At 47.3% G+C, this 24,146-nt stretch overlaps 1 protein-coding gene across 1 annotated transcript in view; it reads right to left on the reverse strand.

Moving 5' to 3' along the window:
• Window positions 1-24,146, reverse strand: part of SORCS3 (sortilin related VPS10 domain containing receptor 3) — a 519,093-nt gene that overhangs the window by 211,584 nt on the left and 283,363 nt on the right. Inside the window, exon 5 of the mRNA XM_083149862.1 lies at window positions 21,196-21,269. Within this exon, the coding sequence (XP_083005988.1) occupies window positions 21,196-21,269 (74 nt within the window). The remainder of the gene's footprint in view (window positions 1-21,195; window positions 21,270-24,146) is intronic.

Genomic DNA, 24,146 nt, shown 5'->3' on the forward strand with positions numbered 1-24,146 from the left:
AGAGGAAGGAGTTAATGCGGCAGAGGGCGGGGAGACTCGCGCTGTACCGGTGATGGATCTGGGACAGCAGAGAGCTGAGGAAGTTAATGTGCTGTGCTGCATAGGGCGGAGGGAGACTAGCGCTGCACAGTGAGGAAAAAGGGAATCTCGCGCGGCATCGCACAAGTGAATGGCGCCACGGCCGTCTCTCCCATGCTCAGCAAGCGCTGAGCAATGTCTGTGGGCGTCGTTTGGTAAAGGTGATTCGCACAACGATCAATGTCGACCATAAGCTTGAATCAACCTTTTGTCAATGTCGACCATTTCGAGGTGTTGATCTAGTCACTGTTGACCTAGACGTTGTCTACCCAGTGACGGCATACCGTTAGGCAGCACACAGTAAACACTAAGTGCACACACGGGGTACAGCTGGGGTCACATGAGCGGCATTCTCCGCACAAGCACTGGAGCTGGGAGCTACAGGCCGCGTCTACCATTGCAACATGTTCAAACTGATTAGCCTTCATCATAATAACTCAATGTGACTGTAAATCCTATTACACAGGATGCCGGGCTGCTCTGCTTTGTGACCTTGATATCTCCTGGCTGCCAGACATCTTCATCTCCCTGTAGCTCATTTTTCACTGGGTAGTAAGTGCTCTTGAAGTTTGGAGAACTGACAACACCGGGGGCTGTCGTTGTCCCCATTCCTTGTCCGTGGGGCAGGTGCGATACACAGCGAGCAAGCTTTCCATTCCCCATCCTAACCCGTCGGGACCGGCCTCTCATGGGATGATAGCAAAATACATTGGTTTTTACACTTGTTTAAGCTTGTGCCCCGAAGAGAAGGACTCGCGGGAAATGTTCCTTCAACAGACTTGCTTGTCTTTTGGAAAATAAATAATTCATGCATTTTCCAAAGGCGGAAAACTATAGGACGGGCGGAATTTATAAAATGAAGACAACAGCAGAAATCTGCAGATAACGGTCTGTGCATGTGGGCACGTGGCGCAGATGACACTAAGGAGATTACTTGCGGTTGGGCACCGGTATGCAGACGGCCCAGCTAGTGACGTCACCAATATCGCTACTGAATATTCATTTCAGAATCCTTTTTTAATATAATGGCTAAGAGGATGCAAACTATTCTCACTGAGCGTTTGACCCAGCAACAATCGGGAATTGTCTGTAGGCGTCGTTCGGTAAAGGTGATTCGCACATCGATCGTTGCTGTTGTTGCGGCTTCCCAAAACTCCAGAATGAATTTTAAAGCAGGTTATGGGGCCTCAACGCGCACACACACACAAACACATACACACACACACAAACACATACACACACACACACACCATGCTGTGACACATCAGCTTCACCACATCTCTGTAAGGGCTCGATACATACGATATCCTGAAGGTCATGCTGCCGGTGGTCAAAAGAATGACCTTGGTATCCTGATACGGAGGAACCTAACCCCTTCCACCTACTCCCCTAACCCTCTCTTGCAGCAGCCTAATCCTAAACTCCCCCTCCAGCATGACCCTAACACCCCCCCACCCCCGCTATTTCCTAAACCTAATCGCCACACTCCGCGGCCTAACCATAACCCCCTGCCCTGCAGCCTAAAGTCCTCCCACTAGCGCATAACCTTCCCCTCCATCATCCCTGGTCACATGCTAGCGCTTCCCAATAGTTGTGGTTCCGGCGTTGGTATACTGACTGCCGGCATTCTGACCTCATCTCTTTCGATCCTGTATTTTTATACTCTCCCTTCCCCTATCTTTCTGGGTAATGGGATACAGGGATAAAAGGTATAAGATAAGCAAATGTTTTGACATGGGAAAAGATTGACATGTCTTTTTCATGATTTTTGGTTGTCATAGGTCGACATGAACTCGGTATTAGTGTAACTCGCCCCCCGCATGGCTCGATACACTCACCATGCTTCCGGCATGGTGCCTCGCTGTGCTTGGCATGTCAACCTTTTTTCATGTGTCATGTTTCATTCTGACCCTAACTCTCTCTAACTACTGTCCTATCTCTCAGCTCCCATGCCTTTCCAAGCTACTGGAGAGACTTGTCTACTCTCGCCTCACACACTTTCTTAACTCTCACACCCAATGATCTGGTAACTGCTAATTCTAAAGGCCATTAATCACTGCTTATTCTTCTAGATCTTTCTGCTGCGTTTGACACTGTGGATCACACTCTTCTCTTACAAACACTACACTCCCTAGGTCTTAATGACACAGCCCTTTCCTTGTTCTCATCTTACCTATCTGATCGCTCTTTCAGTGTTCCCTTCTCTGACTCTACTTCCTCTTCACTACCTCTGTCAGTTGGAGTTCCGCAAGGCTCAGTCTTAAAGTCCGCTGCTTATCTCAATCTATAATTCCTCTTGTGGCAAACTAATCAGCTCTTTCAGATTTCAGTATTACTTGTATGCAGATGATACTCAAATCTATCTATCAACCCCAGCGTTGTCACCAGTGGTTTTGGGCCGAGTCTCTGAATGTCTCTCTGCCATCTCATCTTGGATGTCTTCTCGCTAACTCAAACTCAATATTTCCAAAACGGAACTACAGATGGCGCCGGGCTTGTCTTTGCTGGGGATGGCGGAGGACTCGCCACCCGCCATCCCCCGCCCCGCGCCATCTGTATGTCGGAAGGGGACGCGCGTGCACGAGGTGCACGCGCGTCCCGTTCCGACGGTGCTTTTGCCCGGGTCCCCGCCGGCTTCCCCGGGTCCCCGCCGGTCCACACCGCCCCCCCGCAGCCCCCCGCAGCCCTGCCCGTCTCCCTGAAGCTGGAGACGGGCAGGACTGCACCCGCCGCGCCGCCTCGCCGCCCGGCTATTGAGACGCTCGTGCGTGGGAGACGCACGAGCGTCTCATTCAGCCAGAGCGCCAGATTGCTGGCGGATCGCCAGGGACACGGTCCTGGCGCTCCGCCAGCAATAATAAGGCCAGCTCCATCTGTACTTATATTCCCAGTTACCATCAAGATATCTCCATCGCTGTTGACAACTCGACAATCTACCCTACCTGACAAGCTCGTTGCCTAGGGGTCATCCTCGACTGAACTGACTTTTCTTACCCACATTCAATCTGTCTCCAAATCATGTTACATGCATCTAAAAAACATCCAAAATGCGACCGTATCTCACACAAGACACTACTAAATCTCTTATCCATGCACTCATTATATTCCGCATTGATTATTGCAATAGTCTCCTGACTGGTCTTCCCAAGAACAGACTCTCACCACTGCAATCCATTTTAAATGCTGCTGCTAGGCTTATCTTCCTTGCAAGACGCTCATCGTCTGCTGATCCGCTCTGCCAGTCCCTTAATTGGTTGCCTGTATATTACCGTATTCAATATAAAACCCTTCTACTCGCATATAAAGCTATTAACCATACTGCACCAGCTTATATCTCTCTACTTATCTCACAATATCTCCCATCTCGACCACTCCGCTCTGCACAAGATCTGCGTCTCTCTTCTGCATGGATCACTAGCTCCCATTCACTATTACAGGACTTTCATTGGGCTGCTCCCATCCTATGGAATGCCCTTCCACGCACAATAAGAGTCTCCACTAGCCTCCAAACTTTCAAGTGTTCCCTGAAAACTCACCTCTTCAGGCAAGCCTATGATATTTATATACCACACGCATAACCCTCTGAGGCACTTATGTATTATATAGCTTCTCTTCGGGATTTGTAATTTGGTGAGACTGCTATGCTATTACTGGTGCCTGTCCTTGTGTTTCCTCCTATGTCCCTATAGATTGTAAGCTTGCAACAGGGCCCTCCTACCTCCAAGTCTATCTGTTGTTACCCAGTTTGTTTTATCACTGTCTAAAGCGCAACGGAATCTGCTGCGCTATATAAGACACTGCAACGGAATCTGCTGCGCTATATAAGAAACTGTAACGGAATCTGCTGCTATATAAGACACTGTAATGGAATCTGCTGTGCTATATAAGACACTGTAACGGAATCTTCTGCGCTATATAAGAAACTGTAACGGAATTTGCTGCGCTATATAAGAACCTGTAACGGAATTTGCTGCGCTATATAAGAACCTGTAACAGAATCTGCTGCGCTATATAAGACACTGTAACGGAATCTGCTGCTCTATATAAGTAACTGTAACGGAATCGGCTGCGCTATATAAGACGCTGTAACGGAATCTGCTGCGCTATATAAGACACTGTAACGGAATCTGCTGCTATATAAGAAGCTGTAACGGAATCTGCTGCGCTATATAAGACACTGTAACAGAATCTGCTGCGCTATATAAGACACTGTAACGGAATCTGCTGCGCTATATAAGACACTGTAACGGAATCTGCTGCTATATAAGAATCTGTAACGGAATCTGCTGCGCTATATAAGACACTGTAACAGAATCTGCTGCGCTATATAAGACACTGTAACGGAATCTGCTGCGCTATATAAGACACTGTAACAGAATCTGCTGCGCTATATAAGACGCTGTAACGGAATCTGCTGCGCTATATAAGACACTGTAACGGAATCTGCTGCGCTATATAAGACGCTGTAACGGAATCTGCTGCGCTATATAAGACACTGTAACGGAATCTGCTGCGCTATATAAGACACTGTAACGGAATCTGCTGCGCTATATAAGACTCTGTAACGGAATCTGCTGCACTATATAAGACGCTGTAACGGAATCTGCTGCGCTATATAAGAGACTGTAACGGAATCTGCTGTGCTATATAAGACACTGTAACGGAATCTGCTGCGTTATATAAGACACTGTAACGGAATCTGCTGCGCACTATAAGACACTGTAACGGAATCTGCTGCGCTATATAAGACACTGTAACGGAATCTGCTGCGCTATATAAGACGCTGTAACGGAATCTGCTGTGCTATATAAGACACTGTAACGGAATCTGCTGCGCTATATAAGAGACTGTAACGGAATCTGCTGCGCTATATAAGACACTGTAACGGAATCTGCTGCGCTATATAAGACACTGCAACAGAATCTGCTGCGCACTATAAGACACTGTAACGGAATCTGCTGCGCTATATAAGACACTGTAACGGAATCTGCTGCGCTATATAAGACGCTGTAACGGAATCTGCTGCGCTATATAAGAGACTGTAAATAAATAAATAAATGTGTCACCCTTCTGCCTGTTGACTATTAGTGGGCATCCTATTAACTATTGACCTAGACACTGTCACCCTAATGGCCACATTCCGTTTCTTCAGTCTTATTCCTATGTAGGCGGAACGTCTACATAAAAGTGATTTTCCCCGGTGAATGACTCTCTGGCAATCTCTGCCTGTGCTGATTACACCATCGGATGCGGCCGAGATCAATACGTCATTCTGAAAATTTATCTGGAAGAGTAAACGTCCGCAAATAGCACTTTTAAAGTTACGACAAACTAAATCTAATGGGGGCATTAATTTCCCCCGGCTGTACGCTATAATCACGCTGCGCTATTGCGCTTCCTCCATGACTGGCTACACGCCAGTGACATATATCCCAACTCTTCCCTGGAAAAACAATTTCTACCTGAGGGCAATCTAATCAGCCTCCTTCTCCGGCAGGATGCCGACGCCATGTGCCAGGAACAAAGGGAAAACGTTATCCCATTCTTCTTGGCATGTGTCGGCATTCTGCCAGAGAAGAAAGTGGATTAGATTGCCCTCAGGTACAAATTGTCCAAGCGGTACACTCATTTTGGGTTCATGTGCTGAAATCTACAAATTGATGACAAAAGACTAAAAGACTGTGCATGTCGACGTTTTACTGTTGATCTATTATACCGCACCCCTGGCGCTGACACAGGTACAACATTATGTAAACATCTCTCTGTAAGGGTTCCCAGGCCAGGATTGGCTACATTGTTTCACGCCCTGCTGAGGTCTCCACCGGTCACATGACGAGTGATGCCACTACATTACGCTAGCGTTTTATAGGCATTCGCATAACATGCTGGGCGTTCCCCTGGTAACACAGGTGGGCGGACAACTGTTCGGGGCAGGCGGCTGATGTCAACGCCCGCCACCTTTTTTGGCAATCTCTCACAGTAATAAAGGTTGGTTCAGACTGACCTTTCGACCTGTCGACCTAACCCATGTGAACCTAACGCTGGGTCGACCTAAAGCCATGTCGACCTTGTCCCATGTCGACATTGACACCTGTCAACCTTCACCCATGTCGACCTAGACAACTGTTAACCTTGCAACATGTCGACCCAACGATGTCGACCTAATGACTGTCGACCTAAGTGCTGTCGACAGTACGACAGTATCCCGTTGGGAAGCCGCGGAGATGATCTATACTTCCTCCCGACACACCGCCTGCTGTGTAACGATCCTCCTGTACTTCTGAGGATTAATCAGTGTTTTATGACCGATATTAGCCACTATCCCCTGCATGTCCCCCTGTCGTCCGGGAATGCTGGTACACCTGCAGGCATGCTACCCCTGGCAACGAGCATGAAACCCCTTGCAATAATCATAAAACTCCAGGCAACGAGCATGAAACCCCTGACAATGAGCATGAAACCCCTGGCAATGAGCATAAAACCCCTGACAATGAGCATGAAACCCCTGGCAATGAGCATGAAACCCCTGGCAAAAACCATGAAACCCCTGGCAACAAGCATAAAACTCCTGGCAACGAGCATGAAACCCCTGGCAACAAGCATACAACTCCAGGCAACAAAAATGAAACCCATCACAATGAGCAAGTAGGCAAAATATTATAATTCATTTTTCTTTTCATTGTGAATTTGTAGCTTTGATAACATGGACCCAAAATTAGTGTGCCCTGTACCCTCTCATGGCTCGCTTCACTCGCCCTCCTTCGAGCACAATGCCTCACGCACTTTACCGTTCCCAAAAAATAAATGTACTCAAACCAGAGACCACTAGATTGTAAACCCTTGAGCGTAGGGGCCGCCCATTGTCTCTAGTCCCCCACTATAGCCCTCCATACCTCTGAGTGCCAGCGCAGCTGTGGGAGATGTGCAAAATAAAAAAGTGCTTTTTTGGGCACAATATTTAACAAAGCTACAATGAGGTGACTTCAGATCATTTGCCGGCAATAACTAAAGTGATTCCAATTCCTCGACTACGCCCCCAGCGTTATTAGCGGATATTTTACACATCTCTCACAGCAACGCTGGGACTCAAAGAGGTGAACACTTTGTATTGTACATCAGGTTCCACATTATATAGATGCAGCCCTTTGTAGCACCCTATACATACACTCTGATAACGAACAGGTACTTGGTGACAGGATATCCATGGGGAGCTGGTGAGAAGATAAGCTGCATTCGGGTGACTTCTGGTTCATCCCACAGAAACGGCTGCTCACATGTGCAATTGAAATAAAGTTGCATATACAATTGGTCTTACAATAACCACCGTTAGCTATGTCAGCCTGTCCTGCGGAGTTTGGGGCAGATGTAATAAGCCTTGGGGAGAGATAAAGAACACGGAGATAAAGTACAGTACCAACCAATCAGCTCTTAACTGTCATTTTTCAAGCACAGCCTGCAACACGGCAGTAAGGGGCTCACTGGCTGCTACTTTATCTCTCACTATGATGACCCCTTTTGTACGTAGATAATGAACATCTGCCTCACAGCCTCATACCCGACTCCCCGCATGAAGTGCGCGTTACATTCCCACATTACAGGGCTGCACATAGCGCTCTGTCTCTGTTTAATAAACTGTAACCCTGAGTCTGCAGCATGAAATATTAATGGTGTGCACTGACATAATTACAAGACAAGTAAACCTATATAATCCAATTAACAGCTTAAATAAAAGCAGCAGTTACAGGATTGTAGGCGTGCGAGCAGCATTGCTGACACTCAGGAACCAAGTGGCAGCGAAACACTGTTCAAGTAACACTTCGTTTTGTTGTGTTATTGTGTGTCTGTCTTGTATGTTACATTTACTATGTTCTGCAACAGGACACAAGGGGGCGTGTGACACAATAACATGAGGTTACAGGTCAGAGAACACATGAGCTTGTGCCCAGATAGTCAGTGGCACCAAAATGTTTTGAAAAACTCACGTCAACCTATTCATGTGTTGACCTTTTTCATGTCGACCATTTTCCTGTGTTAATGAATTGCTTGTGCACACCGACCATGTCCACGTCGACCTAGGCATTGTCTGTGAGATAAACGCTGCCTCTTCCTTGGAACCCATATGGCTGACAGACTACGTCTAGATGACAAGACAAGTGTACACAGCGACCTTTTCAATGTAGACATTTTGCTTGTGTCGACTTGGTGCAAAAGTGCATGTCGACTTTTACTGTCGACATTGTCTGTGAGGTATACCACACTTTGGGCCTACTGTAATTCAGACCTGATTGCACAGCTGCTAATTTCCAGAGCCCAACAATTAGATATACACCACCCCGCCACAGTGTGATCCCGCCCTCTGCGCGGCTTGTGACTATTAGCTGGATTGGCGGTTCCTGAAGTTGAACGCAAGGCGCACGCTGGGCATGCACGCGCACACGCCACACGTTACGTCCCCATCTCTCCTGGACATGCGGCTTTATCTGTGCCCGATTGGGAGGTGGCGCTGCCACTGCCAGTCACGAAAATATATGGACAGATCGTCCCAACTGGCATTTTCCAGAAGTGCCAGATGGCCAGTCCGGCCCTGCCTGTCTGGCTACAGAATTCATCCGCTGACAACAAACTGAGAACACAGAAAGCAAATAAGACAGTGGGGTTACCCGGATCGTTGGTGATTCCCCCCCCCCCTTCTTGTATTGTCACCATGATAGAGAGTTACGCTGCCATGGTCAATGTCTGGCGGAGAATGAGCCCCTAGAGTGGGATTATTCGGAACAGAATCCGTCACACATAGAAACGCCCGAAGCAACGTCTATTGGCAGAAAAATGATGCATCCGTAATTATACATAATCGATGGCACCATCAGAACTAGTAAAAGCCCTATCGCACGAGCAGTTTCCCTCTCTGGTCATGGCTTCTGAGGCCTGCGGCTTGGACCTGTGTAACACGAGGCTTTAGAAATATTTGTGCATGTTGCAAAATAAAAAAAATGGCTGAACCACGTACAAGAACATCGGCTTTGTGTGCGGACTGCAAGAGACTCAGAATCAGATTCCTTGAGTTAGTTGGGGAACGATCCCCTTTTCAGCCAATGGCACCGCCATGTTCTGTACAGCCTGCACAGCCGGCAGGTGTAACCCAGCGCGGGGATACCGGTCAGTTTATCCCGATTTAAGACATCTTCAGTCTTTGAATAGTTAAAATTTTTATTTCTGCAAATCAATCAGAGAGCGCTGACTTTATACTCAGATCTCCCCAAACAAACATTGATGTGGAGGAGAAGGTGTCTCCTACCATGCCATCCTAGGCCTTAGCTGGAATATAATTACTGCCTGCATGTTCCTCCTTAGCGTAAGTGTTTCAGAGAGGGGAATTGTCATTGTATATCTCATCGTCAGAGGAACCCACACATAAAGACAGCCTTACACAGAGCTCCCCCGAAGCGCCGTTCTCAGGAACACAGATGTCAGCGGGAATAAGGGAGAGGAAGGTGCGTAGCTCGATGACAGGCAGGGACAGTATGCAGGAAGATTGCCCTTCCATTAGATCTTCCTCCTGCCGTGCCTGATGCCATTGTTAACCTGTACAGCGCCAAGGTGCGGCGCTGAGACCTATATATAGATCAGAACGGTAAGTCGAAAAGCAAATAAAATATAGATGACGAAATATAGGGCCTAATTTATGTTTATCGCCTCCAAATGGTCACTTTCTGTCAATCAGAGCAAGAGAGACCGTAGCAGGAACTTTGCGTATTGCAATCACGTCATGTGCCCTATTACACACTAATGTGCCCTATTACACACTAATGTGCCCTATTACACCCTAATGTGCCCTATTACACTCTAAGTAGTGTTCACAGAAGACTGCATTACTGCACAGACTCCAAGTTGTGTCCCCAGGGGAGCTTCATTCCCTGCCCCAAGATGGCCGCTGATCTAAGTAGTGCGCATGCCGGGCAACATCATGACATTGAGTTAGAGCGCCACCCCTAAAGCTGTGACACATTAGGCGACAGTGTAAACAATACAATATCGATAATGTTTTCCCTTGAATTGCCTGGAACTCCTAGACAAACGATAAAGTGCTTACACCTAAAACAATTTTACAAACGATTGTTGAGGAACGTACAGAAGCTGTCGCTGACGATATACAGCAGTCAGGATTTTACTGCATTTACAGACCACAGAGGGGGTCGATAATGACCTGCAGGAGTGTGCATTGTTAACAAGGGCCTGATTCAGATCCAATTGCTAATCTGTAGTTGCAGGTGACTGCGAGTAGAATGGATCACTGTATCCCTGCAAATCCATATACGCAGTTCAATTCAGCAAACGGTTTTCCCAATCTGTGTGAATGTGAGTAACTTTGACCCTACCGGTCACCTGTGACACAGACAGGCTGGCCAAGGCCGGCGCCGATGTCACACACTCGCCCTGGAAACGCCTGTGTTTTTTTCTGACGCTCACAGAAAACATCCGGTTACCAACCACAAACAAACACCGGCTTCCTGTGTGCCAACTTGGGGGGGTTTGCGAATAACGGTAAACTCTGAATCAGGCGTATAGTCCATACAAGCTATGAAATTAAATTGTCTAATGTGTACCCAGCTGAAGAATGCGCCCTCCCAACACCACAAAATTACCCACATTTTTGGATCCCCACTTCGTGGAACCCTATTGGCCGCCTGCGGACCTTTCCCCTCCTCCTGAAATGCCAAGATCCTTAAACCGGAGCGCTTCCATGAAAATGGCGCTGCACCACGTACCGTATGTGTGTGCAAGCACCCGTTATACTTTTTTAGTGTTCTTTTAATATTCCCTTAACATATATTTATATCGCTAACATTTAATTTCCCCGACATTTAATCCTTTTTTTTTTCTTTTGTGCACTTTGATTAAAAAGTAAAAAAAAAAAAAATTCTCTTTTATTGTTTTGCCATTACAATAAAATACTCGCTGGCGTCCTACTTGCAGCCGTTAATGGCGTTCAGATCTCCTCTCCACAGCTGGTTTTATGGCCATAGTTTATCATAATTTAGAGGCTCTTCGCCGTACAGGGTTATACGTCTCTTTATAAAATCGCTGCCGAGCGTTTTTTTGGGGAATAAAATACAATGTGATTCCTTTTTTTATTTTATTTTTTACTTGCTATCGATTCAATCAATATCATTAACAAAAAGTCCTCCGCTGTGGATTCCATTCGTTTAGTAATATACTGAAATCTGATGAATAAGGGAATTATCCCCCCCCCCCACCACCCCAAAATTCTTATTCAGTTGGCTGAGGGGGTTCTTATTTGTGCCCCAATCTCAGCATCGCCTCCGTTTTGCGCTCAGTTTAATGCAGGAGATCTTTATTTTTCAGAGATAGCTAAATTATTTAGAAAGGTCCCTTACATTTGTGTTCCTTAATTAACACAAAATATGTGTTAGCGAGATGCTTGGGAGCAGAGACACATAAAACCTATTTAAAATTCTGTTGATATCAATAAAATCTGGTTTAGTGCAGCGGAAAAAAGAAGTCAGCTGTTCGCCCGCGACGAGGATAAATGGGACCCATTCCTCTACAGACAGGATATACAGCTGAGCAGGGCAGACTACACGTACTCCAGAGGTCTCAACCACACCCCCGCATCATCCAATCGTCCTGCAGGGAACTTGCTAGACAATGAAAAGGTTATGGGGTCCATTTATTAACATTAGTTTTACTTAAATGATATAAAAAGGGATCTTTTTACATCCTTTTCACATTACTTTCGGGTCACCTGAATGCATAAAAGAGCTTTTGGAGCAGTTTTGTGAATAATTGCTCCAAACCCTTCGTATGTTAATAATATTAATAATAATAGTAACCAGAAATAAAAAGAAAAGTCGCACTCCTCAGGGTCCTGTGATCTCTGCTGGTCTTCCAGACTCCCTGCGACCCACAGTGCAGTAACGGTTCTGTATGCTGCAAAGTGGCAGCTCACATTACACATACTGTACCTCCCAACTTTCCCGATTTTCACGGGACCAGACCGATTGTTTGTTTTCTCACTTTTTTTGTGAAGCATCCTGCCCAGAGCCGGCAGTGTTCCATGGTGGGGACCGTTGGGACTACCTCCTGGCCGGTGCTGCTCTACTGAGCTGAGCATAGGTGAATACTGTACATGCGAACAGTGTCTATTCAGGCAGGTGGAGGGGCTGGCGGCATGGCCAGCAGCCAACAGAGCCACTGGCCATGCCCCCACAGTAGAAAAAATGGGGCATGTCCTCATGGGAGCACTGCAAGCATAGGTCACGCCCCCTTGCCACTAGGAACGCCTTCAAATTTTGGGAACTCGGCGAGTGGGGAGCGGGTGGCGATGCAGGTGGCGTTTCATCCACAGACTGTGTGGGAGTGGTCAGCGCTGACATCACAGTTGCACCTCATAACCGCCTGGGCACGCCGATGGTTTTTTATGATGTCAGAAAATGTTCGTTTACCATCCTGACCGCCGGCTCCTTGTCAGTCATATTCTGGATGCTTTGCGTTTACGATACGTACGCATGTGCGACCATTCGATAATCGCTCGGTTTGAACATTCTCTAATTAGTGGCCCAGTCTTAATCGGTATGTGGTGATTAGGTCAAAAGTATCTAGGTCGACACAAAGGGTAATTTTTTTTGCATGATTTTTTTTTTTTAAACTGACTTCATACTTCACCATCCCGGTGGACTTTCAATCCCGGCTGAATTTCCAAGCTAGGTGAAAGATCAGCAATAATTAGCTGATTAGTATTCCAGGGCACCTGTCTTGGAGTCCATTATGCCGTTTCACTTTTTTAGGAAGTGGGGGGGGGGGGGTGAATAGGGATGGGTGAGAATGTATGCAGAAATGTCACCAATCCACGCGGCTTTCACTGCTGCTGGACTTTTCACCCAGCGCTGGGATTAAATAGTGCAAATTCACCCAAAAAAACTGGTGAAAATTGCAGATTTTTCGCCTGGAGGAAAAATTAGCCCAGATTTCAATACTCCCCATAGACGTAGAATATAAGAGTGACATCTACATGTCAACCCTTTTGTTCTTGTCGACATAATAGCGGTCAACCGAGACACTGTCAACCTAATGTCCCAAACCCTCTGAATCAGGCCCATGGTGCGCAGCGCAATCCCCAGTGTCACCGGTTTGGCATACTTTTTTAAACATCAAATTCTGCCAATATTTTCCTAGGATGCAGTTGAGACATTTTCACTAAATCTGATTGTTACATCACCTCCACTATTCATTCTCAGAACCTTTAGTAAATCTGTCCTGTATTCTGCTATTACGTTCAGTTTTTTCTACATCACTATGATTTTGCTTTCCCTGCGATTTGGTTGAGCTTTTCCTGTTGGCAGTGCCCTGCCCGGCTTTGCCATGTCTGTGTCAGCGGACCAGCGTGGGATGAGATATAACGAGCACCGTCAGATGTAGTCACGTTTCCTTCTGCCAGTTCTGTAGTCAAAGTTTGGCCACGTTTGACTCATATTCCAAATTGTCCTGTCTGGATCGGGGAGCGCTGCGATCTGTTATCATTTCTCCGAGCCTAGGCATAACTTATTTTGGCCGCGGCGCCTGGCACCGAGGTGTGAGTGCACTGCCAGAAATACTGTAAGCCCGGGCTCCTGTAAGTGCTATAAATTGCAGATTTTAACACTTGCTCCCTAACATCATCATGAATAAATATCTAGAAGTGGATTTCTCTGCCATGCACCATTTGTCTGACGTCTTTGGATGCCGCTGTAAACGAGTTTGTACTAAATCTTCATTAGGAAGAAGTGAACCCAAAAAAGGTTCTATAAATCACATGTAGACAATGGAAGCTCTGGAAGTGCCATCGTCCGGTTCGGCTTTTCGTTCGCCATCCCGTACTGCGTTTATAAACAGTGCTCTGAATACAGCTGGTGGGACATTTATCTTATTCCGCTGTGTGTGTTTGGGGCAGGATTGGCAGGGACACCGGGCCTTATTCTCAGTTATCTACAGCTCGTTATACAGTATGGCTGCACATAACCGGCTTTAGCATAATGCATGTGCACAAAAGATAATTTATGCAATTTTGCACATTTCCATACAAGTCGTGGATTTTGGCCGGATCTCACAGTATTTGGGTTTGTGGACGGTCACTAGGCTACAATGCAAGATATTACAGTGTCCCAAGATATTGCAGTAAGTCGCTATTCCTTAATGTTTTTCTGAGTCATGGTCACAGCTAAGTCAATTCTGTTTCTGAGACCTCTTGCACCCATCTTGAGGCTGGTGCATGTGCCAAGAGAGGGGGTTGGGGGTGGGTGGGGTGCTAGGGATCTGTATTACTACAGGCCCAGGCTGGTTTGAGGGGCAGATGCCTAAAAGTTGGATGGTAAGTAAAGTATGTGAGCAGGGAAGTTAGTGCACATGTTTATTCTAAACTAAAATAGGTTTTATTTAAGAAAGCAGAATACAAATGATAGAAGATAAACAGCAGCCAACATGATAAGGTATCAATCTCTCCTTGGCTAAGAACTGTACAGCACTGTGATGCTTTGATAACACAGTGACACAGCTTGGGCATATGCAAACCCGTTCATAGAGCTAAGTAAACAACATGCACCTGCAGTCTAAACAGCTTGACCTTTAAGTCTGGCGACTCAGACTTGTGATGCTAGGGTGGCTGATGAGTCATGTGCAATAACACTCAGGTAAGAGACAGGTTGTGGCATTTAACCATATAATAACACGTGAACACTTTGAGGTGGTGCACATATGGAGGGTACATGGTGATGCCTTATAAATATGGTAACACTTGTTCAGTACCAGCCAGGCTCATTGCATATCTGGGCAGCCCAGAAAACCAATACTAATGATGATGTGTAATCAGTAAAGCTTACTGTACGGATCCTCCCAGTAGTCACCTGGAATGAGCACAATATTGTACACCTGGTTTCCGCTGCTTCTTGCAAATACAGGTCCTTTGTGTTCATGTCAGAATCAGGCCCATTGTATTAAATCTCTTAGTTCCATCTATCCAGCACTGAACGAAGGTCTGTGGGAAACCCACCCAACACACCCATGCTTTTCTTTCCCTTTCCCTTTTCTACCATACTACAGTATAAAGTAGTGTCAGACAGGTGGTGTGGCACTGGGGATTGTGGTATCCTCGCCCAGTTTCACACTCCCAGCTCATCACTGACAAGGTTGGTCTTTCACCTATGGCAGCTGCCAGCTCCCAGTGTGGGGGCAGAAGGGGTAAATGAATGACACTGTCAGGGACCCGTCTATTACCTACATTTACTGCTAGATCTCTCACAATCAGAACAGAAGTGAATCAATGACTATGCTCGTCATTAATAAATGATTATTTACAAGGAATAGTAAATCTCGGTCAGATGGATGCATGAACATCTGGGGTGGGGGGGTTATTTGTCTTGGGGCATCCTGTTGGCCACCGATGGTCCAGTACAACAGCACAAGCATTGGAGGATCACATCCCAATGACCTCGGGAGACTATTACTGACTTACACTTCCTGCAATTAGAAACTTTTACTTAATATTTTCCTTTATCTTTGTGTCTTCTGTGTTTCATATTTACTTACCTTGCCTCAGGATACAAAGAAGATTGGAAGGATATACTGTAACAATGTATTTATTAACAGTTGCACAACAACAACTGGATTTTCTTCCTGTTGTTCTGTGTAATTTGGGAATGTTATCAATACACACATAGGCAAACTTAGGTTGCATGTAACACCCCCCCCCCCCTACTCTTGGCAATTGGCTCAAACTATGACAATAGCAATGGTATATTATACAATTACTAGAGCTGCCGTCACATCATGCAGTGTAAGGGACAGAGCGGAGCGAATGCACATGCCCAGTGTACCAGCTTCTTCTACCAAGTTTGCTGTGGCTGTGTGTCGATCTGAGCCCTCAATCAATTCCCTGGACCAGAGAGCAGCTACTAAAATGAAGAGATAGGGGCCTTACCATGAGGTGGGAGAATGTGAGCTTAGAAAGTGCAGCACTGGTTCTATTATGTTTGCATATTTATTTTAGAATGTTTAACCTTTTCCTGACCACTTATTCATATTATGTAAATGCATTATACAGCCTATACTAGAGGCCATCTATATTGTTATGTAAGGCAGTCTGAGTGGGAGATACCCAATTGCAGAAGACAAAGGGTCCTGCTTGCCTCCTGTGGGCTAAGGATTCACCTCTAATAGCCACGTTTGTGGGGCCTAATGAGGTCCGGCCCTAGTCTGGTGCTGCCAGGCCTTATGAGGTAAAAGGCTGCTCACAGGAGACTTTGGAATTCCACAATGACAGGGTACAGAGGTACTGCACTCAGAGAACCAAAGTGTGTGAACAAAACCACAAATGCAAAAATGCACAGATGTTACCTGGGTGAAACCCCCCAAAAAAATAGCAGATGCAACAATGCGCAGCTGATAAATACAAGTAACAAATAACCCTGTTGCCTACAGTAAGAGGGAACTACCCCTAGCAGGCCAATTAGTTTCTTCCACCACTCCCCCCAGACTCAGGCACTTGCTGCAATGTTCCGCAGAGTGGGAAAATGTGGATTGTAACCTCCTTCTGACTGTCCTGATATCCGGTAGTGTTGGGGGTCAATTTATTTACAGTCAGCTGCACCCAAGTGTTACACAATGGACTGTTGTATGTACAGCAGCATCTGATCACTTTCTACCCAACCTGTAAGAGATCCCTCTGAGTTCCGGCAGATTGTCAGCATTGCACAATGGTTTTTCTGCAAGTCCTGCGAGTTCTAGCAGGGATTAGAGAGTGGGAATATTACAACACAGGCTGCTGCCCACTTCCATTAATTACATGCTAATTCCCTACAATTAAAAGTAATGATTTTAAATTAATGTTGAACCAGAAGGACACTTGAAACAGTGGTGAATGGTGTGAATGGGTCGGCTCCTAAGGTTACTGCCTCCTGGTTATGACATGGTGAAATATGACAAAGATGAGTCATAGAAGCTTGTGTGCATTGGGTTTATACAGTAACTAACGGTCACCGATTGGTTATTGTTTCCCGGGAATCAGTAAGAAAGTGTGGCCCTCACCACCAAACACCTTGGGGGAGATGTACCAAACCGCACAGTGAGATTTGGAGGAGAGAAAGATAGGAGCACATTGATCAATGTATTTGAGCTATTTAAAACTCCATGCATATGACAAATGGTGCTCCAACCAATCAGCTGCCAACTGCTATGTGTATGAAAAATTACAGTAGGGGGCTGATATTCTGGGTCATTGTTATTTATTGTATGCAATGAGTTTTAAATAGCTAAAACTTGTTGATAAATGGGCCCCTTAGTATTAATAAGCTTCTAATTGCTATGTTATTATTTATTTATTTATTTATTTACAGTGTCTTATATAGCACAGCAGATTCCGTTACAGCGTCTTATATAGAGCAGCAGATTCCGTTACAGTGTCTTATATAGCGCAACAGATTCCGTTACAGCGTCTTATATAGCGCAACAGATTCCGTTAAAGTGTCTTATATAGCGCAACAGATTCTGTTACAGCGTCTTATATAGCGCAACAGATTCCGTTAAAGTGTCTTATATAGCGCAACAGATTCCGTTACAGCGTCTTATATAGCGCAGCAGATTCCGTTACAGCTTCTTATATAGAGCAGCAGATTCCGTTACATTGTCTTATATAGCGCTGCAGATTTCGTTACAGCGTCTTTCATAGCGCAAGCAGATTCCATTACAGTGTCTTATATAGCGCAGCAGATTCCGTTACAGCTTCTTATATAGAGCAGCAGATTCCATTACAGTGTCTTATATAGCGCAGCAGATTCCGTTACAGCGTCTTATATAGCGCAGCAGATTCCGTTACAGTTTCTTATATAGCGCAGCAGATTCCGTTAAACTTTACAATAGTAGACAGTGATAAAACAAACTGTGTAACAACAGACAGAAATGGAGGTAGGAGGGCCCTGCTGCAAGCTTACAATCTATAGATTGCAGGCTGTGTTGGAAAAATGACAGTTAGGAGATGATTGGTTGGTACTTTATGAACTAGGTCCTCAGTCTGCAGTGTATTCTGCAGTACGGTTGGAACCTCGCACATCTGCCACGGAACCTGGAGGGTATTTGGCTGAGATATAGCGCCTCTACCACAGAACATAAATATTGCCTGACGGACGCCTCGCACCTCTACCAGGGGACGGGAATGTTGCACAACGGATATCACACCTCTGCTGCAGAACACACATTGCAGGAAAATCTCTCAGGGAAACCTCTGATGTATATTGTGCACAATACTCTGGAACAATCTTAGATGACTCTGTCATCGTCGCTCGCTCTCGGTGTCCTTGAAGAGACCACCACAGGACATCATATAGCTGTAGACAGGGCTGCCGGTAACAGAAATGACTTGATTCACTTTTCCTTCACACAGTGTAGGAAAAATGTCAGCTCATAATTTAAAGCCCTAGACAGGGCGCAGGCAGCCATTGCTAGGAACTAGTCACATGACTGGGGCAGGAACCAACATCAAACAGGATGTTCCACCCAAAGTTCCTCTTTAAAGGACTATAAATTGATTTCGAGGTTGTGAACGGAATTTGTTGACGCAACGATTGCAGCCGCGTTCCAGCGCATTCGCTCTTAAATATCGCATTCCTGAAATTAATCTCCGATGGGGAAGTTTATTGAGCTGCCATCATGTACGGAGTAGAGTATATCACTATGAAAATGAATCAGCAATTAACGCGCTATCATGTAGAACGGGAGAGAGTGCTAACGACAGATATACACATCCGTAATGAGTCTGACTGCTACTTAAAACAGCATTAACACTGGGCAACACTTCAATACACTATAACTTTCACGAGGACGGTGCGAGCGTTCAGCGGGCGCTGTTTGGGCGCCGTGACGTTGGCATCACTTTGAGCAGAGTGTATAAATCCACTAAAAGCAGATCAGCGCCGGAGCCCCCATACATTTAATTTCCAATACGGCCATTACAAGATTAACGTGTCAGGGATTTCCATAACATTACGGGAAGGAGAGGAGGAATAAAAGGTTTCGCTCAGGCTGTATAGATTTTCACTTGGAGCAGAACCGTCTTTTAATTCAACTTAAGGTGCTTTGTGCTTGGAGTAGGTGACACGGGGAGTCGTCCGCGGACGTGTTTGAATGGCAGCACTGTGGCGCAGTGTTCAGCGTCATTAACTTGCTGGGACTGTAGATGTGGGGGGCTCCTCCTAGAGTCTAGTATATTATTGCCTCCCCAACAGTTCCAGGTTTAGCACCTTGTCCAGATTGGGTCAGAAAGCTACGCGGTGTACACCAACCACCAATGCTCTCAAAGATGGTTTAAGGAGAGGGACGCGGGTTGAGGCGACCGACGGCATGTCGTCAGTATCGCTTGTTCTGTGGCAGAATGAGTTGCTGCTACAGTAGGTGAATAATGTTATCAGTAAGGGAACTGTGTGACATGGGGGCGTACAGAGGCCCCAAACACTGGGAACCTCCTCGGGTCTCCCTCATGGAATATACAGAGTCTAGCTCGACAGTTCATAGGTTAACACTAAAAGGTCGAAGTGCATGTAGTTGACACAAGCAAAATGATGACACGTGGAGATGTCGACATGCACTTTTCACATTTTCGGGGGTCAACATCGACACCTAAGCGCTTGAACCCCAATTAGTGTAGTGCGTATCCTCGCTCTGCCTGCCGGGCTGCGGGCTGCTGGATTTCTCCACTTCCTGCTGCACTCGGTACACGTTACCGAACCCAGGGCCTGATTCAGGCCCCGTAGCAGGATTGCTATGCAGCAATTTCCGCATTTCTGCGCATGCACCCACACACACCAGAGAGCATATGCACAAAAGCACTAAAACTGTGATGACAGGAGATTGGTGACAGGAGTGGTGCGGAGAACACGGCATTCTAGGGGGACTGTGATAACAGCCCATGTAGCCAACTCCAAAAAGTGTAACACCCGTGCCCAGCGCGTTTCTCCTCTTAGCCTAAACCTTCTGATGCCCAATCCCCACAGGACCCTCAGTGTCACCCACTGCCACTTCCAGTCACCCACTGCCTCCTCCCGTCACCCACTGCCTCCTCCCGACAGCCACTGCCTCCTCCCGACAGCCACTGCCTCCGTCACCCACTGCCTACTCCTGTCACCCACTGCCTCCTCCTGTCACCCACTGCCTCCTCCCGTCACCCACTGCCTCCTCCCAACGCCCACTGCCTACCCCTGTCACCCACTGCCTCCTCCTGCCAGCCACTGCCTCTATCACCCACTGCCTCCTCCTGTCACCCACTGCCTCCTCCTGCCAGCCACTGCCTCTATCACCCGCTGCCTCCTCCTGTCACCCGCTGGCTCCTCCTGTCATCCACGTCCTCCCCCTGTCACTCACTGATTCCCCGACATCCCCAAAGCCCTTATAGCAGGTATAAGTTTTACAATGTTGCATTAATATATTAGACTATACATGGCGGGCAGGGACGCGGAAATGATCTGATCTCTGCAGTTGTGTAACATAGTAAGTGATTCCATCAGCGGTAACGTCACTTTTGTTTTGTGCCTTGTATGTGTGATCCGCTGACTACATGTGTAGCGGCCATTCTACGGTAACTTGCTGGGGTAATGCTTATCGTCTGATAGGGTCCCAGAGCAAAATAGCTGGTGAGCCCCTGCCTTATATTACTGACATGTCCACACGCACCCAAATATCCACAAGAGAAACGTATGTCTTTAGTTTTTTGTTTTGTCACTTAACCCTTTACGTCCTTACTTATATATATGGTAACATTACAGGACATTATGATGAGTTAATATTTTGCTCAGCAATGTTCACACTTAATTTGACAAATTCACTTGGCACTCAATGGGTTAATCATATCACAGATGCAATGAAACAGCGCACATAGTTACATCTGCCCCACCTGCAGTGCACATGGTTCTGTCCATTTGAGAAGGAATTTGCCTCTAAGAGTGAACCAGAATAAGGCCCACAGTGCATGGGATGCTGGGCTGTGACATTAACCACACAGGGCTTTTGATGTACCCGTATGGTGGTACAAGTGATCCCAAGCATAAATGTTAGGAGTACATAAAGGTGATAATGACTTACCAATAGAATCTGTTAGGAGTTATCCTCTCGTGCATCAGGTGCCATCTCCTTCCAAAGTCCATGGAACTGTATAGCTGGAAGAAGAAGGAGAGCAAACAGGTGAAATAGACAATCACTCACACAGTGGGACAGGGGCAGTGACATGATGTGAGGAGGGGAATGGAGGCAGCATGAAGCCACAGACTGATAGTTATATAGTGGGAGGAGCAGGGTCCCCAGCAGCACAGAGTATATCAGGAGATGAGTGATGTGTCAGTGAGGACAGGGCTGCATGTGACAGGGGCAGTGACATGATGTGAGGAGGGGAATGGAGGCAGCAGGAAGCCACAGACTAATAGTTATATAGTGGGAGAAGCAGGGTCCCCCAGCAGCACAGAGTATATCAGGAGATGAGTGATGTATCAGTGAGGACAGGGCTGCATGTGACAGGGGCAGTGACATGATGTAAGGAGGGGAATGGGGGCAGCAGGAAGCCACAGACTGAGAGTTATATAGTGGGAGAAGCAGGGTCCCCCAGCAGCACAGAGTATATCAGGAGATGAGTGATGTATCAGTGAGGACAGGACTGCATGTGACAGAGGCAGTGACATGATGTGAGGAGGGGAATGGGGGCAGCAGGAAGCCACAGACTTATATTTATATAGTGGGATGAGCAGGGACCCCAGCAGCACAGAGTATATCAGGAGATGAGTGATGTGTCAGGGAGGACAGCGCTGCATGTGACAGGGGCAATGACATGTTGTGAGGAGGGGAATGGAGGCAGCAGGAAGCCACAGACTGAGAGTTATATAGTGGGAGGAGCAGGGTCCCCCAGCAGCACAGAGTATATCAGGAGATGAGTGATGTGTCAGTGAGGACAGGGCTGCATGTGACAGGAGCAGTGACATGATGTGAGGGGGGAATGGAGGCAGCAGGAAGCCACAGACTGAGGGTTATATAGTGGGAGGGGCAGGGTCCCCAGCAGCACAGAGTATATCAGGAGATGAGTGATGTGTCAGTGAGGACAGGGCTGCATGTGCCAGGGGCAGTGACATGATGTGAGGAGGGGAATGGAGGCAGCAGGAAGCCACAGACTGAGAGTTATATGGTGGGAGGAGCAGGGTCCCCGGCAGCACAGAGTATATCAGGTGATGAGGGATGTGTTAGTTAGGACAGGGCTGCATGTGACAGGGGCATTGACATGATGTGAGGAGGGAATGGGGGCAGCAGGAAGTCACAGACTGAGAGTTATATAGTGGGAGGAGCAGGGTCCCCAGCAGCACAGAGTATATCAGGAGCTGGGGGATGTGTCAGTGAGGACAGGGCTGCATGTGACAGGGACAGTGACATGATGTGAGAAGAGGAATGGAGGCAGCAGGAAGCCACAGACTGAGAGTTATATGGTGGGAGGAGCAGGGTCCCCGGCAGCACAGAGTATATCAGGAGATGAGGGATGTGTTAGTTAGGACAGGGCTGCATGTGACAGGGGCAGTGACATGATGTGAGGAGGGGAATGGAGGCAGCAGGAAGCCACAGACTGAGAGCGTTATATAGTGGGAGTAGCAGGGTCCCCAGCAGCACAGAGTATATCAGGAGATGAGTGATGTGTCAATGAGGAGAAGGCTGCATGTGACAGGGGCAGTGACTTGATGTGAGGAGGAGAATGGGGGCAGCAGGAAGCCACATACTGAGAGTTATATAGTGGGAGGAGCAGGGTCCCCAGCAGCACAGAGTATATCAGGATATGAGTGATGTGTCAGTGAGGACAGGGCTGCATGTGACAGAGGCAGTGACATCATGTGAGGAGGGGAATGGAGGCAGCAGGAAGCCACAGACTGAGAGTTATATAGTGGGAGGAGCAGGATCCACAGCAGCACAGAGTATATCAGGATATGAGTGATGTGTCAGTGAGGACAGGTCTGCATGTGACAGGGGCAGTGACATGATGTGAGGAGGGGAATGGAGGCAGCAGGAAGCCGCAGACTGAGAGTTATATAGTGGGAGGAGCAGGGTCCCCAGCAGCACAGAGTATATCGGGCGAGATTCTATATAGCAGAGATGCGGTAAAAACCCCGTTTTCGGGGTTTCTACCGCATCTCTATATGCTATATTGTGCCTCCGCAGTGTCAGCGCTGCGGAGGGAATCGCCAGCAAAAGCTGGCGAATCCCTGCAGAAGCCTATGGGCTTCTTACCGCAGCGCTGTTTGAGGGATCCGTCACGGATCCCTCCCAGCGTGCCCTGCGGCCGGCGCCGGGGTCTGCGCATGCACAGATGGACTCCCGGGTCACAGACCCGGAAGTCCAGCCCCGGCACTGCATCGCAAGGGACAGCTCTTACCGCAAGAGCTGTCCCTTGCGTTAATAACGGCATATGTTACAGCATATGCCGTTATTAAAAATGCGATGTCCGGCGAAGGGGGGCCGCGGATGTTATAACATCCCGCCCATCAGGAGATAAGTGATGTGTCAGTAAGGACAGGGCTGCATGTGACAGGGGCAGTGACATGATGTGAGGAGGGAATGGAGGCAGCAGGAAGCCACAGAATGAGAGTTATATAGTGGGAGGAGCAGGGTCCCCAGCAGCACAGAGTATATCAGGAGCTGAGTGATGTGTCAGTGAGGACAGGGCTGCATGTGAGGGGGGAATGGGGGCAGCAGGAAGCCACAGACTGAGAGTTATATAGTGGGAGGAGCAGGGTCCCCAGCAGCACAGAGTATATCAGGAGATGAGTGATGTGTCAGTGAGGACAGGGCTGCATATGACAGGGGCAGGGACATGATGTGAGGAGGGGAATGGAGGCAGCAGGAAGCCACAGACTGAGAGTTATATATTGGGAGGAGCAGGGTCCCCAGCAGCACAGAGTATATCAGTAGATGAGTGATGTGTCAGTGAGGACAGGGCTGTATGTGACAGGAGCAGTGACATGATGTGAGGAGGGGAATAGGGGCAGCAGGAAGCCACAGACTGAGAG

This window comes from Crinia signifera, chromosome 6 (assembly GCF_055691185.1).
Source record: "Crinia signifera chromosome 6, ASM5569118v1, whole genome shotgun sequence".
NCBI classification, from domain to species: Eukaryota; Metazoa; Chordata; class Amphibia; order Anura; family Myobatrachidae; genus Crinia; species Crinia signifera.